The sequence below is a fragment of the Pseudopipra pipra genome, chromosome Z (genome assembly GCF_036250125.1).
Source record: "Pseudopipra pipra isolate bDixPip1 chromosome Z, bDixPip1.hap1, whole genome shotgun sequence".
Lineage (NCBI taxonomy): Eukaryota > Metazoa > Chordata > Aves > Passeriformes > Pipridae > Pseudopipra > Pseudopipra pipra.
In genome coordinates this window covers 66,876,829-66,898,611 of record NC_087581.1, presented here as the reverse complement: position 1 = coordinate 66,898,611, position 21,783 = coordinate 66,876,829, and the positions used below count along the sequence as shown (strand labels likewise).

The following is a 21,783-nucleotide window of genomic DNA, read 5'->3' as shown; positions in this document are numbered from 1 at the left end:
TGATCTCTGTGAAGTTCATGCTGTTGCATTTCTGCAGCACATCACAGTGAGTGATCAGAAGAGTGACCCTGCCTGCCACTCGATCTGTCCTCAACCCCTGCTCTGCCCGCTCCTTCTTTGTAATCATACCAAATTTGCTGAGGGCATATTCCATGTTATTGCACTGGTTGTTGATAGGAACATCAGGGTGCATTGGGCTCAACATCAATCCCTGAGGAGTGGCACTAGTAACCAGCTGCCACTTGGACTTTGTACATCTAATGACAGCACTCAGTGTCTGGCAGTTCAGGTGTTCTTCTCCACTTTTGCAAACAACATCGTCAGTTTGTCTGTGAGGACATTATCAGGGCCCACGACTTGCAGGGTTAAAATTTGCGGGTTATTAGTACCTAGGACATTTTCCATTACAAATGAACTTATTGAGCTAGATTATCCGTGCTTTTTAGTGTTTTAAATTGTTTGGTATGGAGGACAGAGTTGCAATAAAGCTAAATAATGTTTGTGTAAACACTACTGGATGATCAGGTGCTGCTGTAATGCACTAAAACAAGATGTACTTTTGCCCCAGTACTTTATTGTCTACCACTGGGGGAAAATGCTGCTGCACTGTGTCTATGTGAGGTCTGAAGAGCAAGACACACCCTGCTCTTTGCATTCCACATTCATCTTTCTGGAGGGAACAATGCTAAACTCTCAAAACAGAGTTTAAATGCTTCAGAGCATGTCTCAGGCTGTTTTTGCCCAGAAGAATCATCCTCCAGCACAGGCAGTGGAGAGGAGTAAGAGTTAAATCAAGAAGAAAACAGGAAGTTATAACGTTTTCCTGGTTCAGCACCATCTCATTGTGAAAGCCAGCTGGGGAAGAAGGGTGGGTCGGGCTGATGGGGTCAGAATGCCTTTGAGTCTTCATCTGTTAGTTTTGAGGTGAAATGACACTTTCCTTCTCCGGACTTTGGGTCTCATAAGCCTTCTGCAAGCTAGGGGTGCATTTCTGCAAAGTTTGTGTGTGAAGCTGGCAGTGTGCAACACACAAAGACCTGACTTTGATTTAGCCATAGAATTCTCTATTTCTTTGCATAAAAAAATTCCTAATGCAAGCTCTGACTCCACCTTCATACTTGAGTGTAGAGGTGAAGGGAAGGAGTGAAGTCTGTTTTAGTGTACAATTTACTGGTTCTGGTCCAGATCTGGACTTTTTTTGCAGCCATTTACAAAACAAAACAAAACAAAACAAAACAAAACAAAACAAAACAAAACAAAACAAAACAAAACAAAACAGAGGAAAATTACAAACCCAAATGGAATCACCACTTCAGCAAAGACACTGAGGACTGTAATTTGAATGGCACTAACAGACCATCTGCACGCATTGAACAGCCTCAAGTCCCTTCTGCACAAGGGCTGAATGTTAAATAAGGCTGAAGTGAAGAAGCCTGTATTAAAACGGGGTGTTTTCAATAGAAATCACCCTTCCCTATGGCTTGAGAAGAGAAATGATTTTTACTGCAGAAATCAGAGTCTATCTTTTTTGGTTTGCCTCAGGGTTACCCGTTTCTGGAGGGATTATGCAGGGAAGACCTATCTTATTCTGAGTCAAGTGAACCTTCTGGAAACTCACGGATACGTGTGTATATTTTAAATGATCTAATTCTACAATTAGAAAAATGTCTTAGCAGTGCTACATGAATTAAATTTTCAAGTCTTTTCTCCTGAAAAACAAATAAAATTTTGAAGCTCCTACCTTTACTGGCACTGAATGTTCATTGTGCTTTAACATTTCATTAACAAAGTAAACGAAAGCAGGAATTATTTTGTGGCTAAGTTGCCCACTACTTAACCTAAAAAGATAGAAAATCATTCTAGGCTATCAGAAAAAATATTGATGTATAAATTTCTTGCTAATTTTAGCAAAATATACTCTCAAACACATGCTTTTCAAAATATACTTTCTGCATCATTGTGGAAAGATAGCATGCTCTAAAGAAGTGTCAAAATTGCTTCAAACTTACATGAAAATTTTTTCTTTCCTTATAGTGTCACTGAGTTGGCTGGGTAGTGGCCAACCCTTTCAACACACACATTTTAAAGCACCAAGTAACCCAGACAAATAAGGATGAAGAAAAAGTGAAGGCATTCAGAGCTTTTTATGCCTCAGTTTTTAATACTGACAATAACCCTTGTGCTGCCTGGTCCTCTGAGCTGCAAGGACCATGACTGTGGGAACAGTGACTTTCCATCTGGGGACACTGAAATTGTCAGGGACCAGTTGTACCAGTTGACTGTTCATAACTCCACGGGGCCAGGTGGGTTTTATCCCAGAGTACTGAGGGAGCTGATGGATGTTACAGCAGGACCTTTCTGAATCATGCACCAAGGTCTTGGGAGCGTGGGGAGGTCCATGCTGAGTGACAGCTAGTCAGTGTTATTCCAGATCACAAGAAGGCCATGAAGGATGACTCAGGGAACTACAGACCTTTTATTCTAACCTCAGTACCTGGAAAAATTTGGGGAAAAATCATACTGGGTGCTATTGAAAGACATTTAAAAGACAATGAAACCAATTTTCTTCACAGTAACTAGTATGGGACTGTGTTTTGGATTTGTGCTGAACACAGTGTTGATGACATAGTGATGGTTTTGTTAGTATTGAGCAGGGCTTACACAGAGCCCTCTCATACTGCTTTTCATGCTGCCACACTGGGGAGGAAGTTGGGGGTAGAGGGGAGGTTGGGAGAGGACACAGTAGGGACAGGTGACCCAAACTAACCAAACACATATTCCAGGCCATATGGCACCATGCTCAATGAGGGGAAGAAGGATGAAGGGGGAGGCATTTGCAGTGATGGTGTTTGTCTTCCCAAGACAAAATGTGATGGGGCCCTGCTCTCCTGGACCTAGCTGAACACCTGCCTGCATGTGGGAAGCAGTGAATTAATTCTTTGTTTTGCTTTGCTTGTGTGTGTGGCCCTGTTAAACTGTCTTTATCTCAACCCATGAGTTTTCTGCCTTCTACTCTTCCGATCCTCTGGTGGGGGGAGTGAGCAAGCAGCTATGAGGGGCTTGGCTGCTGGCTGGGGTTAAACCAGGACACAGGGTAAGGTGACCCCTAAGACAAGCCAAAGTGGGCACAAAACACACCAATGCAGTTACAGGCCAGAAGATGTTCTCCCTGAGAACCACAGCCTCTAATGCTGCACCATGAAACGATGCTAATTGAACTGCCATCCGCCCCCAGAGTTCCTCACTAAACCTGATTCTGCCACTGTCACAGGGGCACAGTGTTCAACTCACATGGCTTGAAACCACCCAGGATCAAAGCAGTTTACTGGTTTCTCAACTACATGCAATTAGCTGTCAATGAGCTTGCACTTTAGTCTCCTGAGGGGTCTTGGGCTGCACGTGGGGAGGGCAGTTGGGCAGGGCCTACCTTAATTCAGATCCCAGAGTTCTCCCAGAGGGGATCAGTGCTCAAAGCAGAGCAGAACAGGAAAAGGCAGCTGTAATTGTTCCCTGTGGCAGGAAGAGAACAGCCTTGTCACCATCCTGACCCAACTTCAGGTACCCCAGAGCCACTGTGTGAGAGAAAAACATAGCCCTGGAGTATTATTTCCCTACCAGCTTAAGGGCCACACTGTGAGACTGGAAACATGGGTGGAGACTTGAAAACATTGCCTTTGAACCCCCAAGCCATGATCTCCCAGCCGGTGGGGGACAAAGGGCAGGAGAGATGTGGGTCTTCCTTCAAGGATGGTATTTCTCTAGAACAGCTTCCTGGGAGGGAATAGGCCTGCCTGCAACTGCCATCAGCCACCCTGTCTGGGCAAGGCTTCCCCAGACTCAGTCTGACACACCAGAACTCCACACTCATTCTGGGTTGGTGAGGGCTGGGAGCCCCTCTCCGTCAGCAGGCTGTCACCTGGACAGGTACTCCTAGTTGTTCCTTATCAACTTTTCCCAAAACTGCTATGGCCAGAGGCATGCATGATACAGCCCAATAAGCCCTTCTCAGTCCTGACAACTGTTGCTGGCAGCACAGGGACCTCAGACAGAGGAGGGAAAATTAAAGATAGAAGAGGGGGGTGCAGGGGCCTGGCAATGGCCCCTATATCCTTTGGAAGTGAGCACATGCACAGGGAACGGGGCACAGCCTCAGCTGCAATCCTGTTCTCTTTCCCTGTTGTGGTGTCTGAGTAGAAAGAGTGTCCCTGACAAAACTGAGAGGGACATGTGTGCTTCAGAAAGGCTCCTCTCCCCGCAGAGTAGGGCAAGGAGTCACCTCTTCACTCAGCCACGAAGAGTCCTTGGCAACACAGTGCCATTAAAAGCAATATGTTTCAAAGCATTCCTCCAAGCAAAAGTCTCCAACTGCAGTTCAGACTCTTACTCAGACAGCAGCTTGGTATGGCCACAAGCAGCCCCTCCAGAGAGTTTGCCCACAGCTTTTTGCAAGCAAACAGATGCCAGGAAAGGATAAATATGCATCCCCAGCTGCTCTCCAAAACAGTACTGTAAGTAAAACAAGAAAGAAGGGGTGAAGGAACCTGTCCACCTTTCACTGCAGCAATCCTATTCCCCTTGAGAGAGAGTTCTTAGTTACACCATCAAGCCAGATTTTGCTCATGTCCTGCCATGGGCATCCACAGAGCTGCTCTATCCTGGGCTACCTGTTCCTGCAGGAGTCATATTAGCATTCCAGTACCCCTTTGTGTCCCCAGCCACACACTAACTGTGGCCTGTAGCTCTTGGAAGAGCAGCTCTTTGCAAACCTGCTGCTCCTTCTCTCCCTTCCTACACCTCCCTACAGCATAAGATACCTCTGTGGTGACCATGGTGAGGTGAACAACATTTCCTCTTGCACCTGTGCCCCAGTATAAGCTATGGACTTGGCCTTACCAGCATCTGTTAAGATTAAGAGTTTATCCTTAGCTTGTGCTCTGAAAGCCAATGCCTCCAGAGCAGGAGGAGCACAGTCCCACAGCCTCTGTGAAAGAAGGCACTCAATATTTGCATAATGAGATTGTTTTACTTGAGATTATGTGCTGCAAGCAAAACAGTTTTATTATACAGGCTCTCTGATCTCCCAGTGATGTTTCAAAGCAAGATGCTGCAACTGAAAACTAGCTGACAGGAGAAAATTAAAGTCATAACTTGCTCCTTTCCTTCCTCTACAGTCACATGCTCTTGCTTTCCACACACCACTCCCCCAGTGCCCTTGCAGACTTCCTGCTCATTTGCCTCCTGAAGACAGGCAGGAGTTTCAGATCCAGGAGACCTGCTCCTGCCCCAGTGCAAGGCATGTGCCACGTCAGCAAGATGTTACCAACAACACCTGCAGCACCAAGTGCCCCTTTTGGGCAACCACGTACTGGGGCACATGACACCACATCACTCCTCACTGACTGATGTGAGCTGAGCGCTGAGGAAGATGAGATTCTGCTATGGACAACTCCCAGGTTCAAGGCAGACAACTCCCAGTGAAGCCCTAGTGATGCTCAGGGGTTCCTGCTTTCACGGGGAGGAGAGAGATTCTCTAGTGTGTGGTACTCTCAGTCCCAGGCAGGATCTAGGCTGCATATCCAGCATGGAGATGCTCAGATCAAGCAAGACTGATATCATGTGGTTTGACTGGAAGAAGACAGCTAGGAAGATGCAGCAGGTTCTAATGTAAGCACGTAGTCTGGATATGTGGCTGGGAGAGGGCTTGCCCCTTAGGGCTTGGAAATGTGGAATTTTCATTTGGCACTGTTATCTGTGCATTTCACTTGTACTGACTTAATTTTGTTTTCTTGTTTTTCTCTTACTGCCATTGCGCTTCAGCCACAGATTCTTTCTGTGGCATGTTCTGTTTGCTATAGACAACCCTGTAAATAGCAGTAAGGAAAAGTTTTTTTCTGTATTATCATTTCCCACCTACCTCTTTTTATGGCAACATTCTGATTTCATTTTCTATTTTTCTGCTTTGCTCGTCCACAAGGTTACTGATGAACTGCTGCATCAACAGCGCTGTCCTAGGACAGCCCAGCAAAGGTAGCACTGAAATCCACCTTCATTCTACAGGAACCAAGATTTTCTGAAAATAGGTGTTCTCTGTACCCTCTGCCCTTTCAGTTCTTTGTAATACTTGCTCAAACGCTGCCAATTGCAGAAGGGGCACTTCTTGTCTGAGTAACAGATAGTTGTCATTCAGGAGCCAAAGTACAGCAGTTGGAGTTCCTACTCAAAAGGCACATTTTACATCTCCCCACAAAATTTCCGGGGAAACGAAAACTGCCCCACTAAGCTGTGGTAGATAAAAACCTGCAGAGCAGATTTTTGGAAAAAGAGTCCAGAAATATTAGCAGGTATGTAGGCACCATCTACCGACCATCTTAGATGTAAGATGTGAACTACTATGAAATAAGGGTGGTCACAGCTGCCTGTACATACTTAGGCTGGCCCTGCCTTACTTGTCTGCAAACACAAACCACTACATCTCAATCTGCCATAATTTAGATGCCCTGACAGTGAAATAATGCCATTCACTTGGCAACTCACATGGAAACTGCCCTTTCAAATGAAATAATCCTCTTAAAAACCACTTTCCTTTTCCCAGAGTCTGGCTTTCAGGCTTTCATATAAAATATTGTTACCTACAGGGCAAAAGGGATGCCAAGCAAAACACTCTCCCTGTTTGAGCACTGTGCCTTACACACATGTTACACAGTCCATGTGCTGTCAATTTGCAGTCCATATTTGCCACAGTGACACTGTCCCTCTGCACAGCCCCATCTAAGGAGAAAAGCACTCCCAGTCTTGTTCACTTAATAGCAATGCCAGTTAATATCTCTGAGGATATTACCTGATGTTATGGCTGTACCACAGAGCTTCAGCAGGACCACAAAAGATTTAACACTTCCTGCAACATTAACAGCATCCATGATAGCATCTAAGAAACAGCTTAGAGATGGCATCTCAGGAGGTTTCCCCGAGCAGTACCATTGTGGCAGCAAGGCTGACCTGTCCACACAGCTCACAGGCAGCACTGTCACACTGGCAGCAGTGTTGTCCTTAGCTGTGTCTGTTCTGCGCTGTCACTGCCACAACTGTCAGGAAATTGGCTCGGTTTGGCAATAACCCATGATCCCTCCCACCCCTGAAGGGGAGACACACCGTGTTGGGAGGTGGGGGAAGACAAAAGGGAGGAGGAGGAATGGGAGTATGTAGAACTTGCACAGTGATTGAAGGTTTTATGCTATAAAACTGCAGCTATGAGACACAGCCAGATGCACAGGGGGGTGGAGGGAATGCTCTCTCCATCTCCCCAGAAAGCATCAGTTGTTGAATTACTGCCATCTGCAGTTCCTAGGGAAGCTAGAACCCTTCTGCTGGTTGATGCATTTTGCCTTATCCAGTGGGCAGAACTCAGCAGAGGCTTGCTGTGTCTGTATACAGTCTTCTGAGCTATCTTTTGTCTCATTTCTTCCTCCAGGTCCTAAAACAAGATAGAAATGAAAGTGTATCTTTCCATTTCCACTTACCTACAGAGCAATCTACCGAATCGTTCATGAACTGAGGGCAGAAATTCCAGCAATGAAGCTGTCCTGTATCAACAACAAACTCAGCTGTGTTTCTAAAGCCCAGGGATGCTGTGATCTACAACATGCTTGATGCTGAGATTTCCCTTCGCATCAGATCCTGCAAAATCCACCATAAGCAAAATTATGGGCTCCCATTGGAGAGATCAAGTGTGAAGTACCCACTTCTAAGACAATCCCTGGAAAGGCCAGCAGCCCAGGAGTGCTTGGTACAAATGGATGTTCCTAAGAACAGTCTCCTTAATCAGCATAAGCAAATCTTGTCTGTGTTCCAAATTCCTGATACCCTGAGATTTACCAAAGCAGATCATTGGTTCTTTCTCTTAATGGATTAGGACAGACTACACCTTTCACTTCTGATAGGGAGTTCTGTCCAAACAGCACTTCTGCCTGCTACCTTAGGGTCAGTTTAAGAGTTAACCTTTCCACAAGGCCTTTGGTTAACCTGAAGGCTTCTGCTTCTGGCTCTTGTCCCTGTCCCCTGCCCCGGGGTAAACTGAAGTCACACAACAGTTCTCTATTTGTTTTGCTCTTCTATTAGTAAATTGACGAAACTTGACTTCTCGAGGACATCACACAAAAATGAGGGCATGCAGAATTGGATGACCTACAAATACATTACTGGAACAACTATTTGTGTTGCGTTCTCTGTGACTTCCTCAGCACGTGATATTGATATTAGTCAGTAAATGTCAAACCCTACAGAAGTTGTACGATTTCCTGTCCTTTCATATACAGTTAATGATTGTGCATTGTGGAAGCACATTCTTTTGCTGAATGAGACACCCCATTAATAACAGACAGACAGTATGGTGATAGAATTAATTTTAGTATGTGAGTGAGCCATCATCCAAGACCAAAAATGATATCTTTATTTTCTGATGCTGTATCATTTGTAATAACTCAACTGCATTTACTCCTTTTGTTGCCAACTGATCAGCATCCATGTTGAAGTCTTAAAAATGAAGTGCAATCACCTCTTTTCATCCTCTGCAACCTCCTTTCCCTGCTGTGTTTCCTTAAATCTGGTGATGCTACCTCAAGCTGCAACAGAATAGAGAGTAAGACAAAGAGAAGCTCGTAGTAAATATTTTTTTTTAATTTGGCCTTGCTCTTCAGAAGGAAAATAACATAGCAAAATGTTATAAGGCCAGGCAAAACACAATCATACAGGTCCAAAGTGCTCCTGTATGGAGGTCCAATCATACAGGTCCAGTGTTGGACTCGATTTAGAGGGGAAGCATATGTTGCAATGGAGTAGTGATAACCCTCTGTACACAGAAGGGATATGGTCTGTGATTAACAGCAGGTCAGTAAAATGCAGAGCAAGAGCAAGTTGTAAGAGAACCAATACTTCAGATATTGCAAAAGCGGGTGTTCTAACAGCACCTCTTTCAATTAGCATCATTATTTTATTAATTTTTATAGAAATAATTTCTAATTACTATGCAAAACTATCGCAGCTAACTGTTAAGGGTCCTTTTTTTAAGATGGTAGGCCATATAAATATTATGCTCTATGTCTCTTATTTCATTACTAGTCTGTTGCACACATAAAAAAGATTTCCATTCCTTGTTTTGAGTACAGTTCCTTCTTGTTTCACTTGTTGAGCTCACCAGTTTATCTTCAGTTACTGAGTAAGACTTTATGATGGCCCAGGTTCCTAGTACTCAAAAAGCTCTGAACTGCTTCTTAAATTCTGTCCCCATATTCCTTCTATAACTGCCTCTCAAAAGAAACCAAACATCCTTCAAACCCTAGCAAACATGGTTTGGTCAACATGATTCTCCTGGACACACAAATCTATGGGGAGAAATAGTGAGCTAGAAGGACCTTCATGGAGTATCTCCCAGGATATTTGTCACGGAAGACTGTGTTGCTTGGGCATCTGCACAGCAGTTAACTTGGACTCTTCTAGGGGTGACAAGATGGTGCTTCACCTATCACAGACGTCCATTTCAAAATGAAAATCTGCTCAATTTTGTTTTAGGAGCCTGGTGGTACATGAGTTCTTTCAGAGCAGGAAACGGCACTGTGAGACACAGTAGGGTACAAGTGGCGCAGTGCAATCCACTGCAAAAGCCAGCACATAAGACTGTGTTAGGCAGAATATATATTTTAGAACCGATGACTCCCATTTTATTTGCACATTTGAAAAAGCACTGAGTTTTATGGACGCAGTAATTCAAAGAATCATAGAATATGCTGAGTTGGAAGAGACCCATCAGGATTACCAAGTTCAACTCCCGCTCCAGCACAGGACCATCCTCAAGAATCAAACCATATGCCTGAGAGCATTGTCCAAATGCTTCTTGAACTGAGACAGGCTTGGTGCCGTAACCACTTCGCTGGGGAGCCTGTACCAGTGCCCAACCATCCTCTTGGTGAAAAAACTTTTCCTGATACCCAACCTAAGCCTCCTCTGACTCAGTTTCATGCAGTTTCCTCAGGTCCTGTCACTGGTCACCACAGAGATCAGTGCCTGCCCCTCCTTTTCGCCTCCCAAGGAAGTTGTAACTGCAATGAGCTCTCCCCTCAGTCTCCTCTTCTCCAGCTGAACACACCAAGTGCCCTCAGCCGCTCCTCACACGGTTTCCCCTCAAGGCTCTTCACCATCTTCACTGCCCTCTTTTGGACACTAACACCTTCTTATCTTTCTTACATTGTGGTGCCCAAACTGCACACAATATTCAAGGTGAGGCTGCCCCAGGTCAGAGCAGAGCAGGACAATCCCCTCCCTCCCCCCGGCTGATGCCCCCAGGACAGGGTTGGCCCTCCTGGCTGCCAGGGCACTGCTGACTCACATTCAACTTGCTGTCAACCAGGGCCTCCAAGGTCCCTTTCCTGGCACTACTTCCCAGCATCTTATGCCCCAGTCTGTACAAACATCTGGCATTGCTCCATCCCAGGTGCAGGATTTGGCACTTCCCCTCATTGAACTTCCTATAGTTGGTGATTGCCCAGTCCTTCAATCTGTTGAGGTCTCTCTGCAGGGCCTTTCTGCCCTCAAGGGACTCAACAGCTCTTCCCAATTTAGTGTTATAAGCAAACTTAGTATCTCTTCCTGCCTCAAAGTCATTTATGAAGATGTTGAAGAGCACAGGGCCTAAGATGGAGCCCTGTGGAACCCCACCAGTGACAGGTCACCAGTCTGATGTCACCCCATTCACTGTTACCCTCTGTGCTCCACCCATGAGCCAATTGCTCACCCAGAACATGATGTGTTTATCCAGCTGTGGGCTGGACAGTTTGTCTAGAAGGACACTGTGAGAGACAGGATTGAAGGTTTTACTGAAATCCAAAAAGACTACAATAACTGGCTTCCCTTGATCAGCTAGGGGGGTTACTTTGTCATAAAAGGAAATCAGGGTGGAGAAGCAGGAATTTGCTCTCATGAAGCTGTGCTGGCTGTGACCAATGACTGTGCTGTCTTTCAGGTGTTTTCCAACACCCTCCACAATAATCTTCTCCATAACTTTACCAGGCACTGAATTGAGACTGACAGGCCTGTGGTTTCCAGAGTCCTCCTTCTTGCCCTTCTTGAAAGTCGGGACAACATTTGCCAGCTTCCAGTCAGCTGGGACCTCTCTGGATTCCCAAGACCGCTCAAAAATCATCAAGAGAGGTTTTGCAATGACATCAGCCAGCTCTTTGAGGATTCTGGGATGAACCCCATCAGGCCCAATAGATTTGTAGGGATCCAGCTAGAGCAGCAGATAACACCCTTAGAAAGCTGACCTTTTAGGCAAGGCTTTGAGTCCTATGAATTTTCACACTTTTAAAAATATGACACAGGATTCCATACCAGCTCCTTATGCTCTCTCAGATTAAAAAAAAATGTTGCTAAATGTTCCTACAGTCAGGGAGGCAAAGCTTTCCCCTACAACACAAGTGGCTGCTGCCAATATTTCCAGTTGTGTGATCGTGCACAGAAATACACACAGTAACAGAAGACAATACACCTCTAAGAGAAAGAGCAGGACGAAATTGTGTAAGTGTACATCATACATTTATTACTGAACAACTCTCTCAACTCCAAAATTGGGCACAGGGATTAAAAATAAAAATTCATTGCACTACCTAGTAAAGCATTACTAGTAACTCTCATAAAAAATGTACAAATTTTGTTAAAAATTTATCAAGCCTTCAAATGATTTGGTTACAGATATTTATAATACATTTAAAACTACATGTTAAATGATACAATAGCATATGATTTAAAGAAAACACTTAACAAAATATGATTCCAACAAAACCCATAAGCTTTCATAATAATTAGCAAATCTGAAAGACAAGTAACAAAATGAGGTAACAATGTACCAAAGGAAAAAACCACAGCTTTTACAAAGGCCCAAAGATAACTCAGTCAAAAATGTTTTCTACAATTAAAACAGTTGGTAAATCTCATCCCAAGTATTATGCAATATATTAAGGACTGTGAACTCACATTCAAGAGCCTGTACAAAATGACATACAACACATGGCCTTACTTCTTTTTGTAAAGAAGGCCACAAAATGAGACACTGGAATTATCTGTAGGCCTTGATATCCACTAAAATGTCAAATTAAATTGACAGTTTATGCAAAAAAAACACAGCAGTGCCAATATGATAAAGCAAACATATTAGAGGTTGGGTTGTATTTTTTTGTTTGTTTTTTTTTTTGGAGAAGAAAGAGTCAGTGGATAGCAGAAAGGCAATGAACACAAAAAAGTGTTGCTGAATTCAGGTGCTGTCAGGCACCATGGCAGGCTGTGCATAACATATGGCAGTTCACAGCTGAACATGAATCCCCTCCCTTGACAGCCACCACAGCGAGGATGTGGTTGTGGCTTGTCTGAGCTGATTCAGAACGTAAGCATGTGTGCTGTTTGTACACTGACCACGGGAAGCAAGTCCACATTCATCTGCAAGAGTCCCATGCAAACCAAAGAACCATTCCAGAAGAGATGAGCCATAACAGTGCAACAATTAATTTCAGCATTTTACCAACTCAGTCCCTCCATCTCCTAGATCTCCCACCGCCTCAGACAATTTTAGTGGGGGGGGGAAGGGACATTTCTTCGGTTCCAGAAAGAGAACTACTTCCCCTTGGCTTCAGAAGAATGTGTCTTGTTTACTTGAATCAAGTTTAGAAAAAGTACCCTCTTTCCATGCTTCGAACTGAATATTAAGCACAGTAGTGTTAGTCATGTTTAAATCTGTACACACAGAATTTTTTCTTTTGCAGTTATATAAAAGAGCCTAAGTTTTGTAAGACATGCGTGGCATATGCTTTCTAAACAACATGATTTTTTTTGTTAAAAAAATAAACTTCATTACATGTAATTTAACCTGCTAGGTGCTATTGTGAAAAGCCTATTCTTTAACTCCACAGAAGAGAGGAGAAATTCTATTATTCTGAAGTTGATGTAACAGCATTTTTATTTATTTAGTGTTCCTAAGTATGGATAGGTATAGAAAGCTTGACTGTTTTTGAGAACTACCTGCATAACTAAACAGAGGGAAAAGCATCTGAAATAGGGCAAAATTGTGCTTTTATTTAGCTGCACCAAGAGCTGTGACTGGTCTGCAGAATCTTCAAAGAGGAAAACCAGCATGGAGAACATCTAACACTGTTAGAAATTATAACTGATACTAAAGCATAGCAGCATACAAAAGCATAAGACATGATAAAGAATAACTTAAAGCTGAGACTGGCAGCAAGTTGTAGCAATACTGGTAATTGTGCCACTTGTGCTGCTGCAACCAAAGTAATGACACTGAACTTACGAAAAGAATTTAATTGCAAAAAGTGCATCCTTTTAATAACTGTGGTGTATGCAGACCTAAATATTTTGCTAAAGCGTATCAGAGATGTTAACAGTGTGAACATTACATAGAAAGCTAATATTATTCCGAGCACTTGAACAGAGATTATCCCCTTCTATTTCACAGCACTGTTCTGGAAGGTGTTCCATTTCTTCCTATAGCGGAGTGCTCTGGAAACTTGATTGCAAAAATGGAGGGAATTCCTTCTTCCATTTACACTCGCCATTAAATAAGGAAGGGCAAGAAGCAGCATCAGGGCAACTGAATTCTGCAGTTAATGACCAAAACCTACCTTCTCTTTTGATACAATGAAAAAAATATAAAATTTTACTTCTCTGAGAAAATGCTAAAAATTGTATTTTATTCATGAAGTTGCAGGAATAAAATTGTAACCTTTTACAAGTTATTTTAGTTACATACAAACTCCCTTGTAGGTGACAAAGAATGTATGTATATAAGCTAAAAGTTGATGACCTTATCAAGTACAATGGCCAAAAGTTAAGAGCTGTTCCACAAGAGCCTCAGTGTCCTTTCTGATTCCTTTCATGGAAGAAACACATAACTGGCAAACCCAGCTAGAAAAATTTAAAGGGAAAACAGAAGAACATTGATATTCATATTAGCAATTGAAAATGTTAATATTGCTAAATGTGATATTGCAACTCTACAATTGATAAAATAACTTGTAAATCAGCCATTTAAAAATCCAGACTTTGTAACATATGATAAAAACCCCCAAGGTTACTCATGTATGAACAATCAATGCATTCTTTAGTGGTACACACTTAAAGCCTCCAATGAAGGGGAAGCATAACAGCTTTGAATAGTAGGTAGAAAGGTCTTTACACCTGTAAGTACATTGGGGAGGAAATACTAAATGTCTGTAATTGCTGCACCCATCGCATTCAGTGTGCAACTGCAAACACAAGGAAAGGAACCAGTGTACAGTACTAGTACTGTTTAAATAACACACAAGATTATACATTGCAGCATAATTATTACTACACACATACGTTCTCAGTACATGCTGGTATATAGGTTCTCAAACACACGGGCACACTCAGTCACAGGCACACTTCACACATCCTCTCACAGGCAAACACACACTCACACCATTCACTCCCACTCACAGTATCTGAAGGCTCTATATAAGGTAGATTGCTATATTGTTTGGAGCTACCACTTTTTTTTTTTTCTCCTTTTTCTTTCCTATAAAAGCACATGCTAAAAGATCACATCCACAGTAATCTCGCAGCAATACTCGGAATGATCACACAGAACCCAGGGAATGTTAGTGCACACACAAAATTAAGCTAAAAAAAAAAAAAAAAAATCTTTGGAGTTCCAATCACACTGTTAGTATAACAATCCCGTAACTGTGAAGACTAGTTATAAGCTTTATAATTGATTAAGTCACACAGTGCAAAGTAAGGTCCATTGACCCTTTTGTGTAAAGGGTAGGCTGGAAGCCACATGGGTAAGTTCCATAGAGAGTTCATATATACATGTGACCAGAAACACCCAAACCAGATTTGTGCTCCTAGGCTGGTCATTCTGAATCACGATGCACTTCCGAAGCATCAGCTCTACAAATCGGGCAGGTACGATTCGCCTGTAAAACCAGAAAAACAGGAGGGGTCACTGGACTGACAAATACCTTGCTAAAGTAACGTGACACTCAACATCTGTGACTGGTGAAGAGCAGTTCAAGAGTACCCTAAACGAGAGAAGACAAAATGTGCTTACGCCTTTTTTTAGTTTGTTTTGTTATGTTAGGAGTGGTGTGGTGAGTCTGCCGATTCAAAACCGTTCACAAGAAAAAAATAAATTGTGTCTAAGTGATGGTGGTTTTAATAATGCAGACTCACAGCTATGGTACATTGCCATCAGATGGATGCAGCTAAGAAGCAGTACTGTGTGCTGCAGCAAAACCCAATGAAACAAGATGAGCCACCTTGGGCTGCAAATAAACATCTTGTGGGAGGGTGTCATGTTGTCACAAGCCCTACTGATCAGGAATGACATCAAGCTTTGTTTATTCAGTTACTGTGACAGAAAAACATCATATAGATTTGGTCAAAGCTGAAAGCAAACCAGGGAAAAAGGGAAGGGGTTTTAGTAAAGGGAAAGGGGAATTAAAACAAGAAAGTTAAACAAAGAGAAGATGACCTGACTAAACAGGTATTCAAGTAACGCACCAGCAGGTCTAGATTTGGCTCTTCAGTAAAGCACACACTGAAAACATGTCCTGTGACTCATTTACTTTTATAGCTTCCTTAAAAAATAAGACAGATGAGAAGTAACATGCCTTAAGCTACTGGGAAAGTATTTCTGCCTTCTCATTCCCCTTTTCAAATAATGGCTAATTTCATTTTAACCAATGATGAGAAAAAGCCCCAAACAAAAACACAACATCTATGATTAAACATTTCCTTTGCAAAGGGCAGAGTGAAGGGAACCCTTCCCTGCCCCAGATTCTGTATCTCATAGTTACGAAAACTGCAGGACCAACCACTGTCAATTCCAAGTCTTTCTAAGGAAACCAAACTTTTCAATGAAAATACAAGTGACAAGCATCAAAAAAATGTGGCTCTATAGGCCAGAATTTAGAACTCACTGTCACAAATCTCAAATCCAAACAGTAACTAAATCCAGTGAAAGTAACAAGTTTTTACTGAAAAACATTATTTAGTAATGCAAGTTAAAATGAGGGTATATTTTTCTGTCAATTACTACTGTTATCACTGGTTTTGTAAAGCATGGATTGGAGAAACAAAAATTTATTTCTCTATAACTAGCAGTTTTGAAATATACTTGAGGACAACATCATTATTTGGTCACTTCATTTTATGTGCATGATTCTAGATACAATCTGGCTAATATAATTTTTAAAATAAAAAGGCATGTCCTTCAAAATGCAATGGATTAATGAATCAAGAGCTATTCACTTAGGTCAACAATGAGGTAGGAACCATCTGTACCACAGAACAGCATTCAGTGGGAGCAATTTCCTGATAGGAATTAAAGAAATAAACTTACTGTGCCAGGATAAGATGAATACTCATGGACACCACACCACTACTCCTCTAGCAACTTTTCAAGATCTCACACAAACAGCTGTTTTAAATTTAGTTGCATTTTTGTGCCTTTCAATAAATAATTCCCCCTTCCCGGCATTTAAAATGACTTCTATGGTGTCAAAAGAGGAGTAAGGTAATATTGACCTTTTAACTTGCCACTCTTTCAGGTAGATTTACTTTTTGTACTGTAATGAGAGAGTGCTGCACAACAAACCCATCTACTTTTTTTTTTTTTATTTTATAGAAATTTATAGTTAAAGAGAACTGCATTTAAAATAGTAAAACTATAGAGCTACTGAAATACTCTAAAAACCACTGCACTACTTTGGTGTTAGTCCATCAGAAATAAGCCAAAGTATAGTTACAGTTCGTCTTTTCTCATATATAATACAGCATTTCCTACCAGACCATTAAATAAAAAGGTTCTTTTAAGCTGGATCTAAACCCCCTAGGTGAAAACAGGTCAGTGTCAAGTTTTCCTTTGGGATGATAACTGTTACTTCATAGAAGAACAGATTTCCCATGTATTCATATTTGACTAAAGGATCTAGGATAATAAATAAACAAATACTGTGAAATATGAGAATTGACAATACCATGAAAAGCTAAAGAATAACTTTCCTCTTGTTTCCTCCATTGTATTAGATCTTCTCTCATAAGTCTTTAAACCTGCTTGACCAGGGAACTATTAATTAAAGTGGGCAGCCTAACAGACTGTTATAGGACATTTTCTCTCACTTGTTCATGTTACCTAAAAAAGTAGTACTGAATATAGCATTATAGAAGCTAGGCAGATCATATATTTCATGCACACAAGCCACAAAACTTTGTTAGACAGCTTTTTTTCCCCTCTATCACTACCAACAGGCAGCAGAATCAGATTTTTTTTTTTAAATAATCAGATTGGATCACTAACCTTTTATTTAAATCTTTCACTAAGATGACACATGATGAAACTTAAAAAAGAATCAACTCGACTCCACAGTTCTAGAAATATTCCTAAATAGCAAATACTTTCTTCAAAGATACAAGATCAAATCAGTAAAACACAGTGACAAACTGGTAACTTTTTTCTTTTTTTACCTTATTGAAAAACGTTACAAGTACTGAAAGCTATGATTTCTACTTTCCCTTGCAGAGTTTATCAACATGATGTTGGCTGGATGACATGAATTAAGTGGATCTGGACATAATTATACAATCAACACATTAAAAAAGTTGTCAAATTCATAAAGGAATGGAATGAAACAAAACTAAAGCTCAAAGTATCTTTCAGTTATCCTAACTTCCAGATGTTGGCTGCTTAACTGTAAACAAGGTTAGACAGAGGCTGTAACTAAAATAGACTGGTATTACAGGTAATTTGTTACAGCTTGCAGAGTAAAATAATCTTATATATACCATCTTTCTACTGCTGTAACTGAACCCAAATAGTGTAAAAGTACTGTCTTAGCAACCCTACTTGGTGATGGTTTAACCTTGTCTCGCTTATTGTGCACTCAGCTCTGGAACACATGATGTCAGTGCAAGCAGTTTCAGTAGGTTTAACTGCAGCCCTTTAGGGTTTGATTGCATACCTTACACCTCATTCTAAAGACAGCCTTTAGAAAATACCATGTGATGATCTGTTAGAAAATGCAGTTTCTAAAACAGGACAGGAACATCAGCAAAGCTATTTCACCACTACTATAGTACATCTATGATTATGAAAACAGACTAAACTAAATCCACTTTTTTCACTTTATAGTTCCAAATTCTATTCCCAGTTCATTACCACTTGAAAGGACTAACTCTAACTTTAAAAGTACCACATGGAGTCCCAAAAAAGCTTAACTCAACATACTTGTCTGATTCCTGAGTCCAATGTCAGGTACAAAAGAGCACTAAGAACAAGACAAGCATGCATGATACTTCCCTGACATGTTCCTCTAACTTCCAGAAATCTGCAGATCAGGGATTCTATGAATCAGAGGTATGTTTTCTTGCATTAATAGCCTGGAAAGAGCTGGTTTTAAAAAAGTTTAGATAATCAACTTAACCTGTATAGACTATAGTGTCCACTATCTCAAAGGCTGTGTCAAATGATCTTAGTTTTTTTTTCGTAAAATGGAGTGAATGCTATCCCCCTGGATACTTAATGTCCACACCACAACTGACTTATGAAGTTTCATGCAGTGAGAATACTGACACACGTAGTATGAACACTGCTCAAGAAGAGTAGGGGGACACTGAAGAACACTACTTCAACATATATATATGTATATGATCTACTCTTAATTTGTAGTTAGTGAATAAAACAGCATACATCTAGCATAGATATATTGATAATATTATGTGGAGTGGGTGCGTGTACATGGCTTTTTAATCTGACAGTAAAACAACCAGATGTTTAGATTCCTCTTGCTGATTCTCAAGCATGTATGTGGATTCAGATACTGAAGGACACCTGTTCTAATGAAAGTTATGACCACTGTTGTAGAAACATTTACTGACCCTAGATTTAGTAGGAGCCTTAGACCTAGCCTACCAAAGGTAGCTCAAGGGCAATTTCATATCCTACTTTTTAAAGCCCCTCTCATTATTCTTGGTATCTTGTTAGCCAAAAGAATGCTGGCAATATTAACTTGATTTTTTCTTTCTCTGAATATTTTAGTGTATGCCTAAGATATGTATTTTCCCAGTTTTATGATGTCATAAAGGCATTTAATTTCTTCTTCCAAAACAACTGACATCATCTGTAATTCTCTAGGGACCATATCAACATGCAGTTCCCAATGTTCTACGCAACAAACTACACACAGATCAAAGCTGAATAGAATAAAATACTGAAAAAAGCTGAGGCAAGATGGGAATCAATTCCTCATTGACAGTAGATCTGGCTAAATGTAGCCCTGTAGAAATGTCTATCATCATCTACTTACTTGTATTTCTTGTTCTTCACATCTTCTGCATTGCTGCTATTTAATCTGTGCTCTTACTGGGCTGTCCCCATTCCAGAGCCTTTCTTTTTTGCTCAAATTCTCTTGGATGGGTATGTAATACTGTAAAACTATAATTTCTATTTGCATATATTACATTTCTGTACATACGCATACACATATACGTACACGCATCAACACATTTTATTTGCCTCAGAAACTAATATTAATAGCAAAATGTGGAAGAAAAGGTATTGGTACTCATTCTTGCTAGGCAAGCTGCGTAGAACAGTTAAAGCCACCATCATCATGAAACTCTACATCACACTTTCTGTATTATTTACATTTTTTCCAAGTCTTCAATATCACATTTTACTCAAATTCACTGTCATTGTTCTAAAGAAATGGAAGACATAGTAAGATCTGTCAATGAAAATAATTCTCTTCGTATTCATTTTCCCTTGTGCCAAAGATTATACAGAAGCAACCTTCACCCATTACTAGAAAAATACCCTATTTAGGCAGTGCTTCCACTCTACTGGCAATTCTAGCCTACGTATCGGAAACATAAAACAAGATGAAATGTAAGTGGAACAGCAAAATACCTCCACTCTCTCCCCCAAAACTAACTAATGAATTTCATATAAGATAGGATTATTTTTTCTTACCTTCAGCCATTTATCAACACACTTGGCATGGAACTCATGGTTACAGGGTAAGACTCTAAGTAGCTGCCTTGACTCAAAATCACACATGCACACCACACATCTGAAAAAGACAACAAAGTTCAAGTGTACCTGCTACGTAAGAACAACAAACACGTAATTCCATGCAAAACCTTACAGGTATGACTGTGACACGGTAACTATTTTACTTCTTCAGTAGCTATAGTGATCTGTATCTAACAATGTAAACTGAAAATTGACTCTGTGGGGTTTTGTGGGTGGGGTTTCTTTTTTGTTACTGTGCTTTCAAATCACAAAGCAAGTGCTCCAGCTCACGGGAGCTCACAGATGCAACCAATACAACAGAACAGACATTTTACCAAAATCTAAAATAGCAGAAATAATAACCTGCAAAGATCTCTCCCTACTGATGCTTTTAAGTCACGCCAAAGGTCACGGATCAGAGAAAAATCCTTATGCTGAAGTTCAAACATTAGATAGTATTTGGTACTAAGTCACTTAAACTACCTTCATATTGATACTGCCCTTTCCACCTGATTGTGCAGATCCTACAAACCCAGTAAGTTAAGGGGTTTTAAAAATAAGAAGATGCACTCCTAAACCACTGACCAAGCTCTACCAAGAGAACTTCAAACTTCCAACACTTGAAGCTATTTTAACAGAAGCTAAAGTCCAAGTTGATAATGTCACTTTAATGTTTAGTTGCTGAACCTAGAACACCTCACTTCCATTTAATTTTTTTAAATGCTGAGGAACTAAATGAAACATAGCTAAATTATGCAAGACTAGATAAGAAGTTTTAAAGCAAGAATAAACAGTATTGGAAAGCACACCAAGAAAAAAAGAAAATTTAAAAAGCTTACTGGCATGACTGCTGTTAAAGCCCTTCTGACCTAGCTGAGGCTGCAAGTTGAAGAAATAAAAATCAAGCCACTTAAATTATGGACCTTTGAAAGAGACCAATACACTTACAGTGTCTGCTCTGATTGGTGATTGTTTGGATTGAATCTGTAGGATGGAAGCTGTTCAATGTCTGCTTTTGTCAATCCCCGTGGTTTGGCTTCTCCCAGACGTTCTGCCAAATTCAGCAGTGCCTGCAAAACATGGAAACTGGACATTTAAAAATTCACTGGCTCTGGTTTCACTAGATTTGGGGCTACCATCACACCTCACTACCCCAGCTAGTAGCACAAAACACCCTTCTATCGAGAAATGTTTAGAACCTTAGTTTTCTGACACAATACAAGCTCCATGGAAAGTCTTTCAAAACTTAACCATTTTTGTAATTATGTAAAGTATTATCTTTGGGATTTCAGAGCGTCCAGAACCCAACTTCCAATTAGTCCTATGGCTGCATGCACAGCTCAGTAAATAATTTGCTTCTGAGGGATCCCCTCGCCCTGCTATGAAATTAACAGCGCTGGTAACCAGAAATTGTCAACTAATTTCCTCCCTAAGAATATGTGAGTCTCCTCTTGTGAGAGAAAATCAACAATTTAATGGGGGACAGTTTCTGATTTCCACTCCATGTCTTGGGCTAGCTGAATTAAAATATGGAGATTTTATCCTCAATCTGGACAACAAATATATACCACCAAATTTTAAGTGCTTTTTTTGTGCCAAATTTTTAATTTTCTGTAAACCAAGCATTGCAGGTAAAATCCTCTCATGCACATAATTGGCAGTGTGTCATATATGTAACTCACACTCCTTCA

The 21,783-nt window shown here is 41.0% G+C and overlaps 1 protein-coding gene across 3 annotated transcripts in view; it reads right to left on the bottom strand.

Annotated features, from left to right (window-relative positions):
* Nucleotides 1-11,561: 11,561 nt before the first annotated feature.
* RNF38 (ring finger protein 38) overlaps nucleotides 11,562-21,783 on the bottom strand; it is a 105,863-nt gene continuing 95,641 nt past the window's right edge. For all 3 annotated transcript variants that reach the window (XM_064642128.1, XM_064642130.1, XM_064642129.1), the window contains 3 exons: nucleotides 21,041-21,162; nucleotides 20,051-20,150; nucleotides 11,562-14,996 (listed from right to left, as the gene is read on the bottom strand). In XM_064642128.1, coding sequence (XP_064498198.1) covers nucleotides 14,934-14,996; nucleotides 20,051-20,150; nucleotides 21,041-21,162 — 285 coding nt within the window. In that variant the 3' untranslated portion in view covers nucleotides 11,562-14,933. The remainder of the gene's footprint in view (nucleotides 14,997-20,050; nucleotides 20,151-21,040; nucleotides 21,163-21,783) is intronic.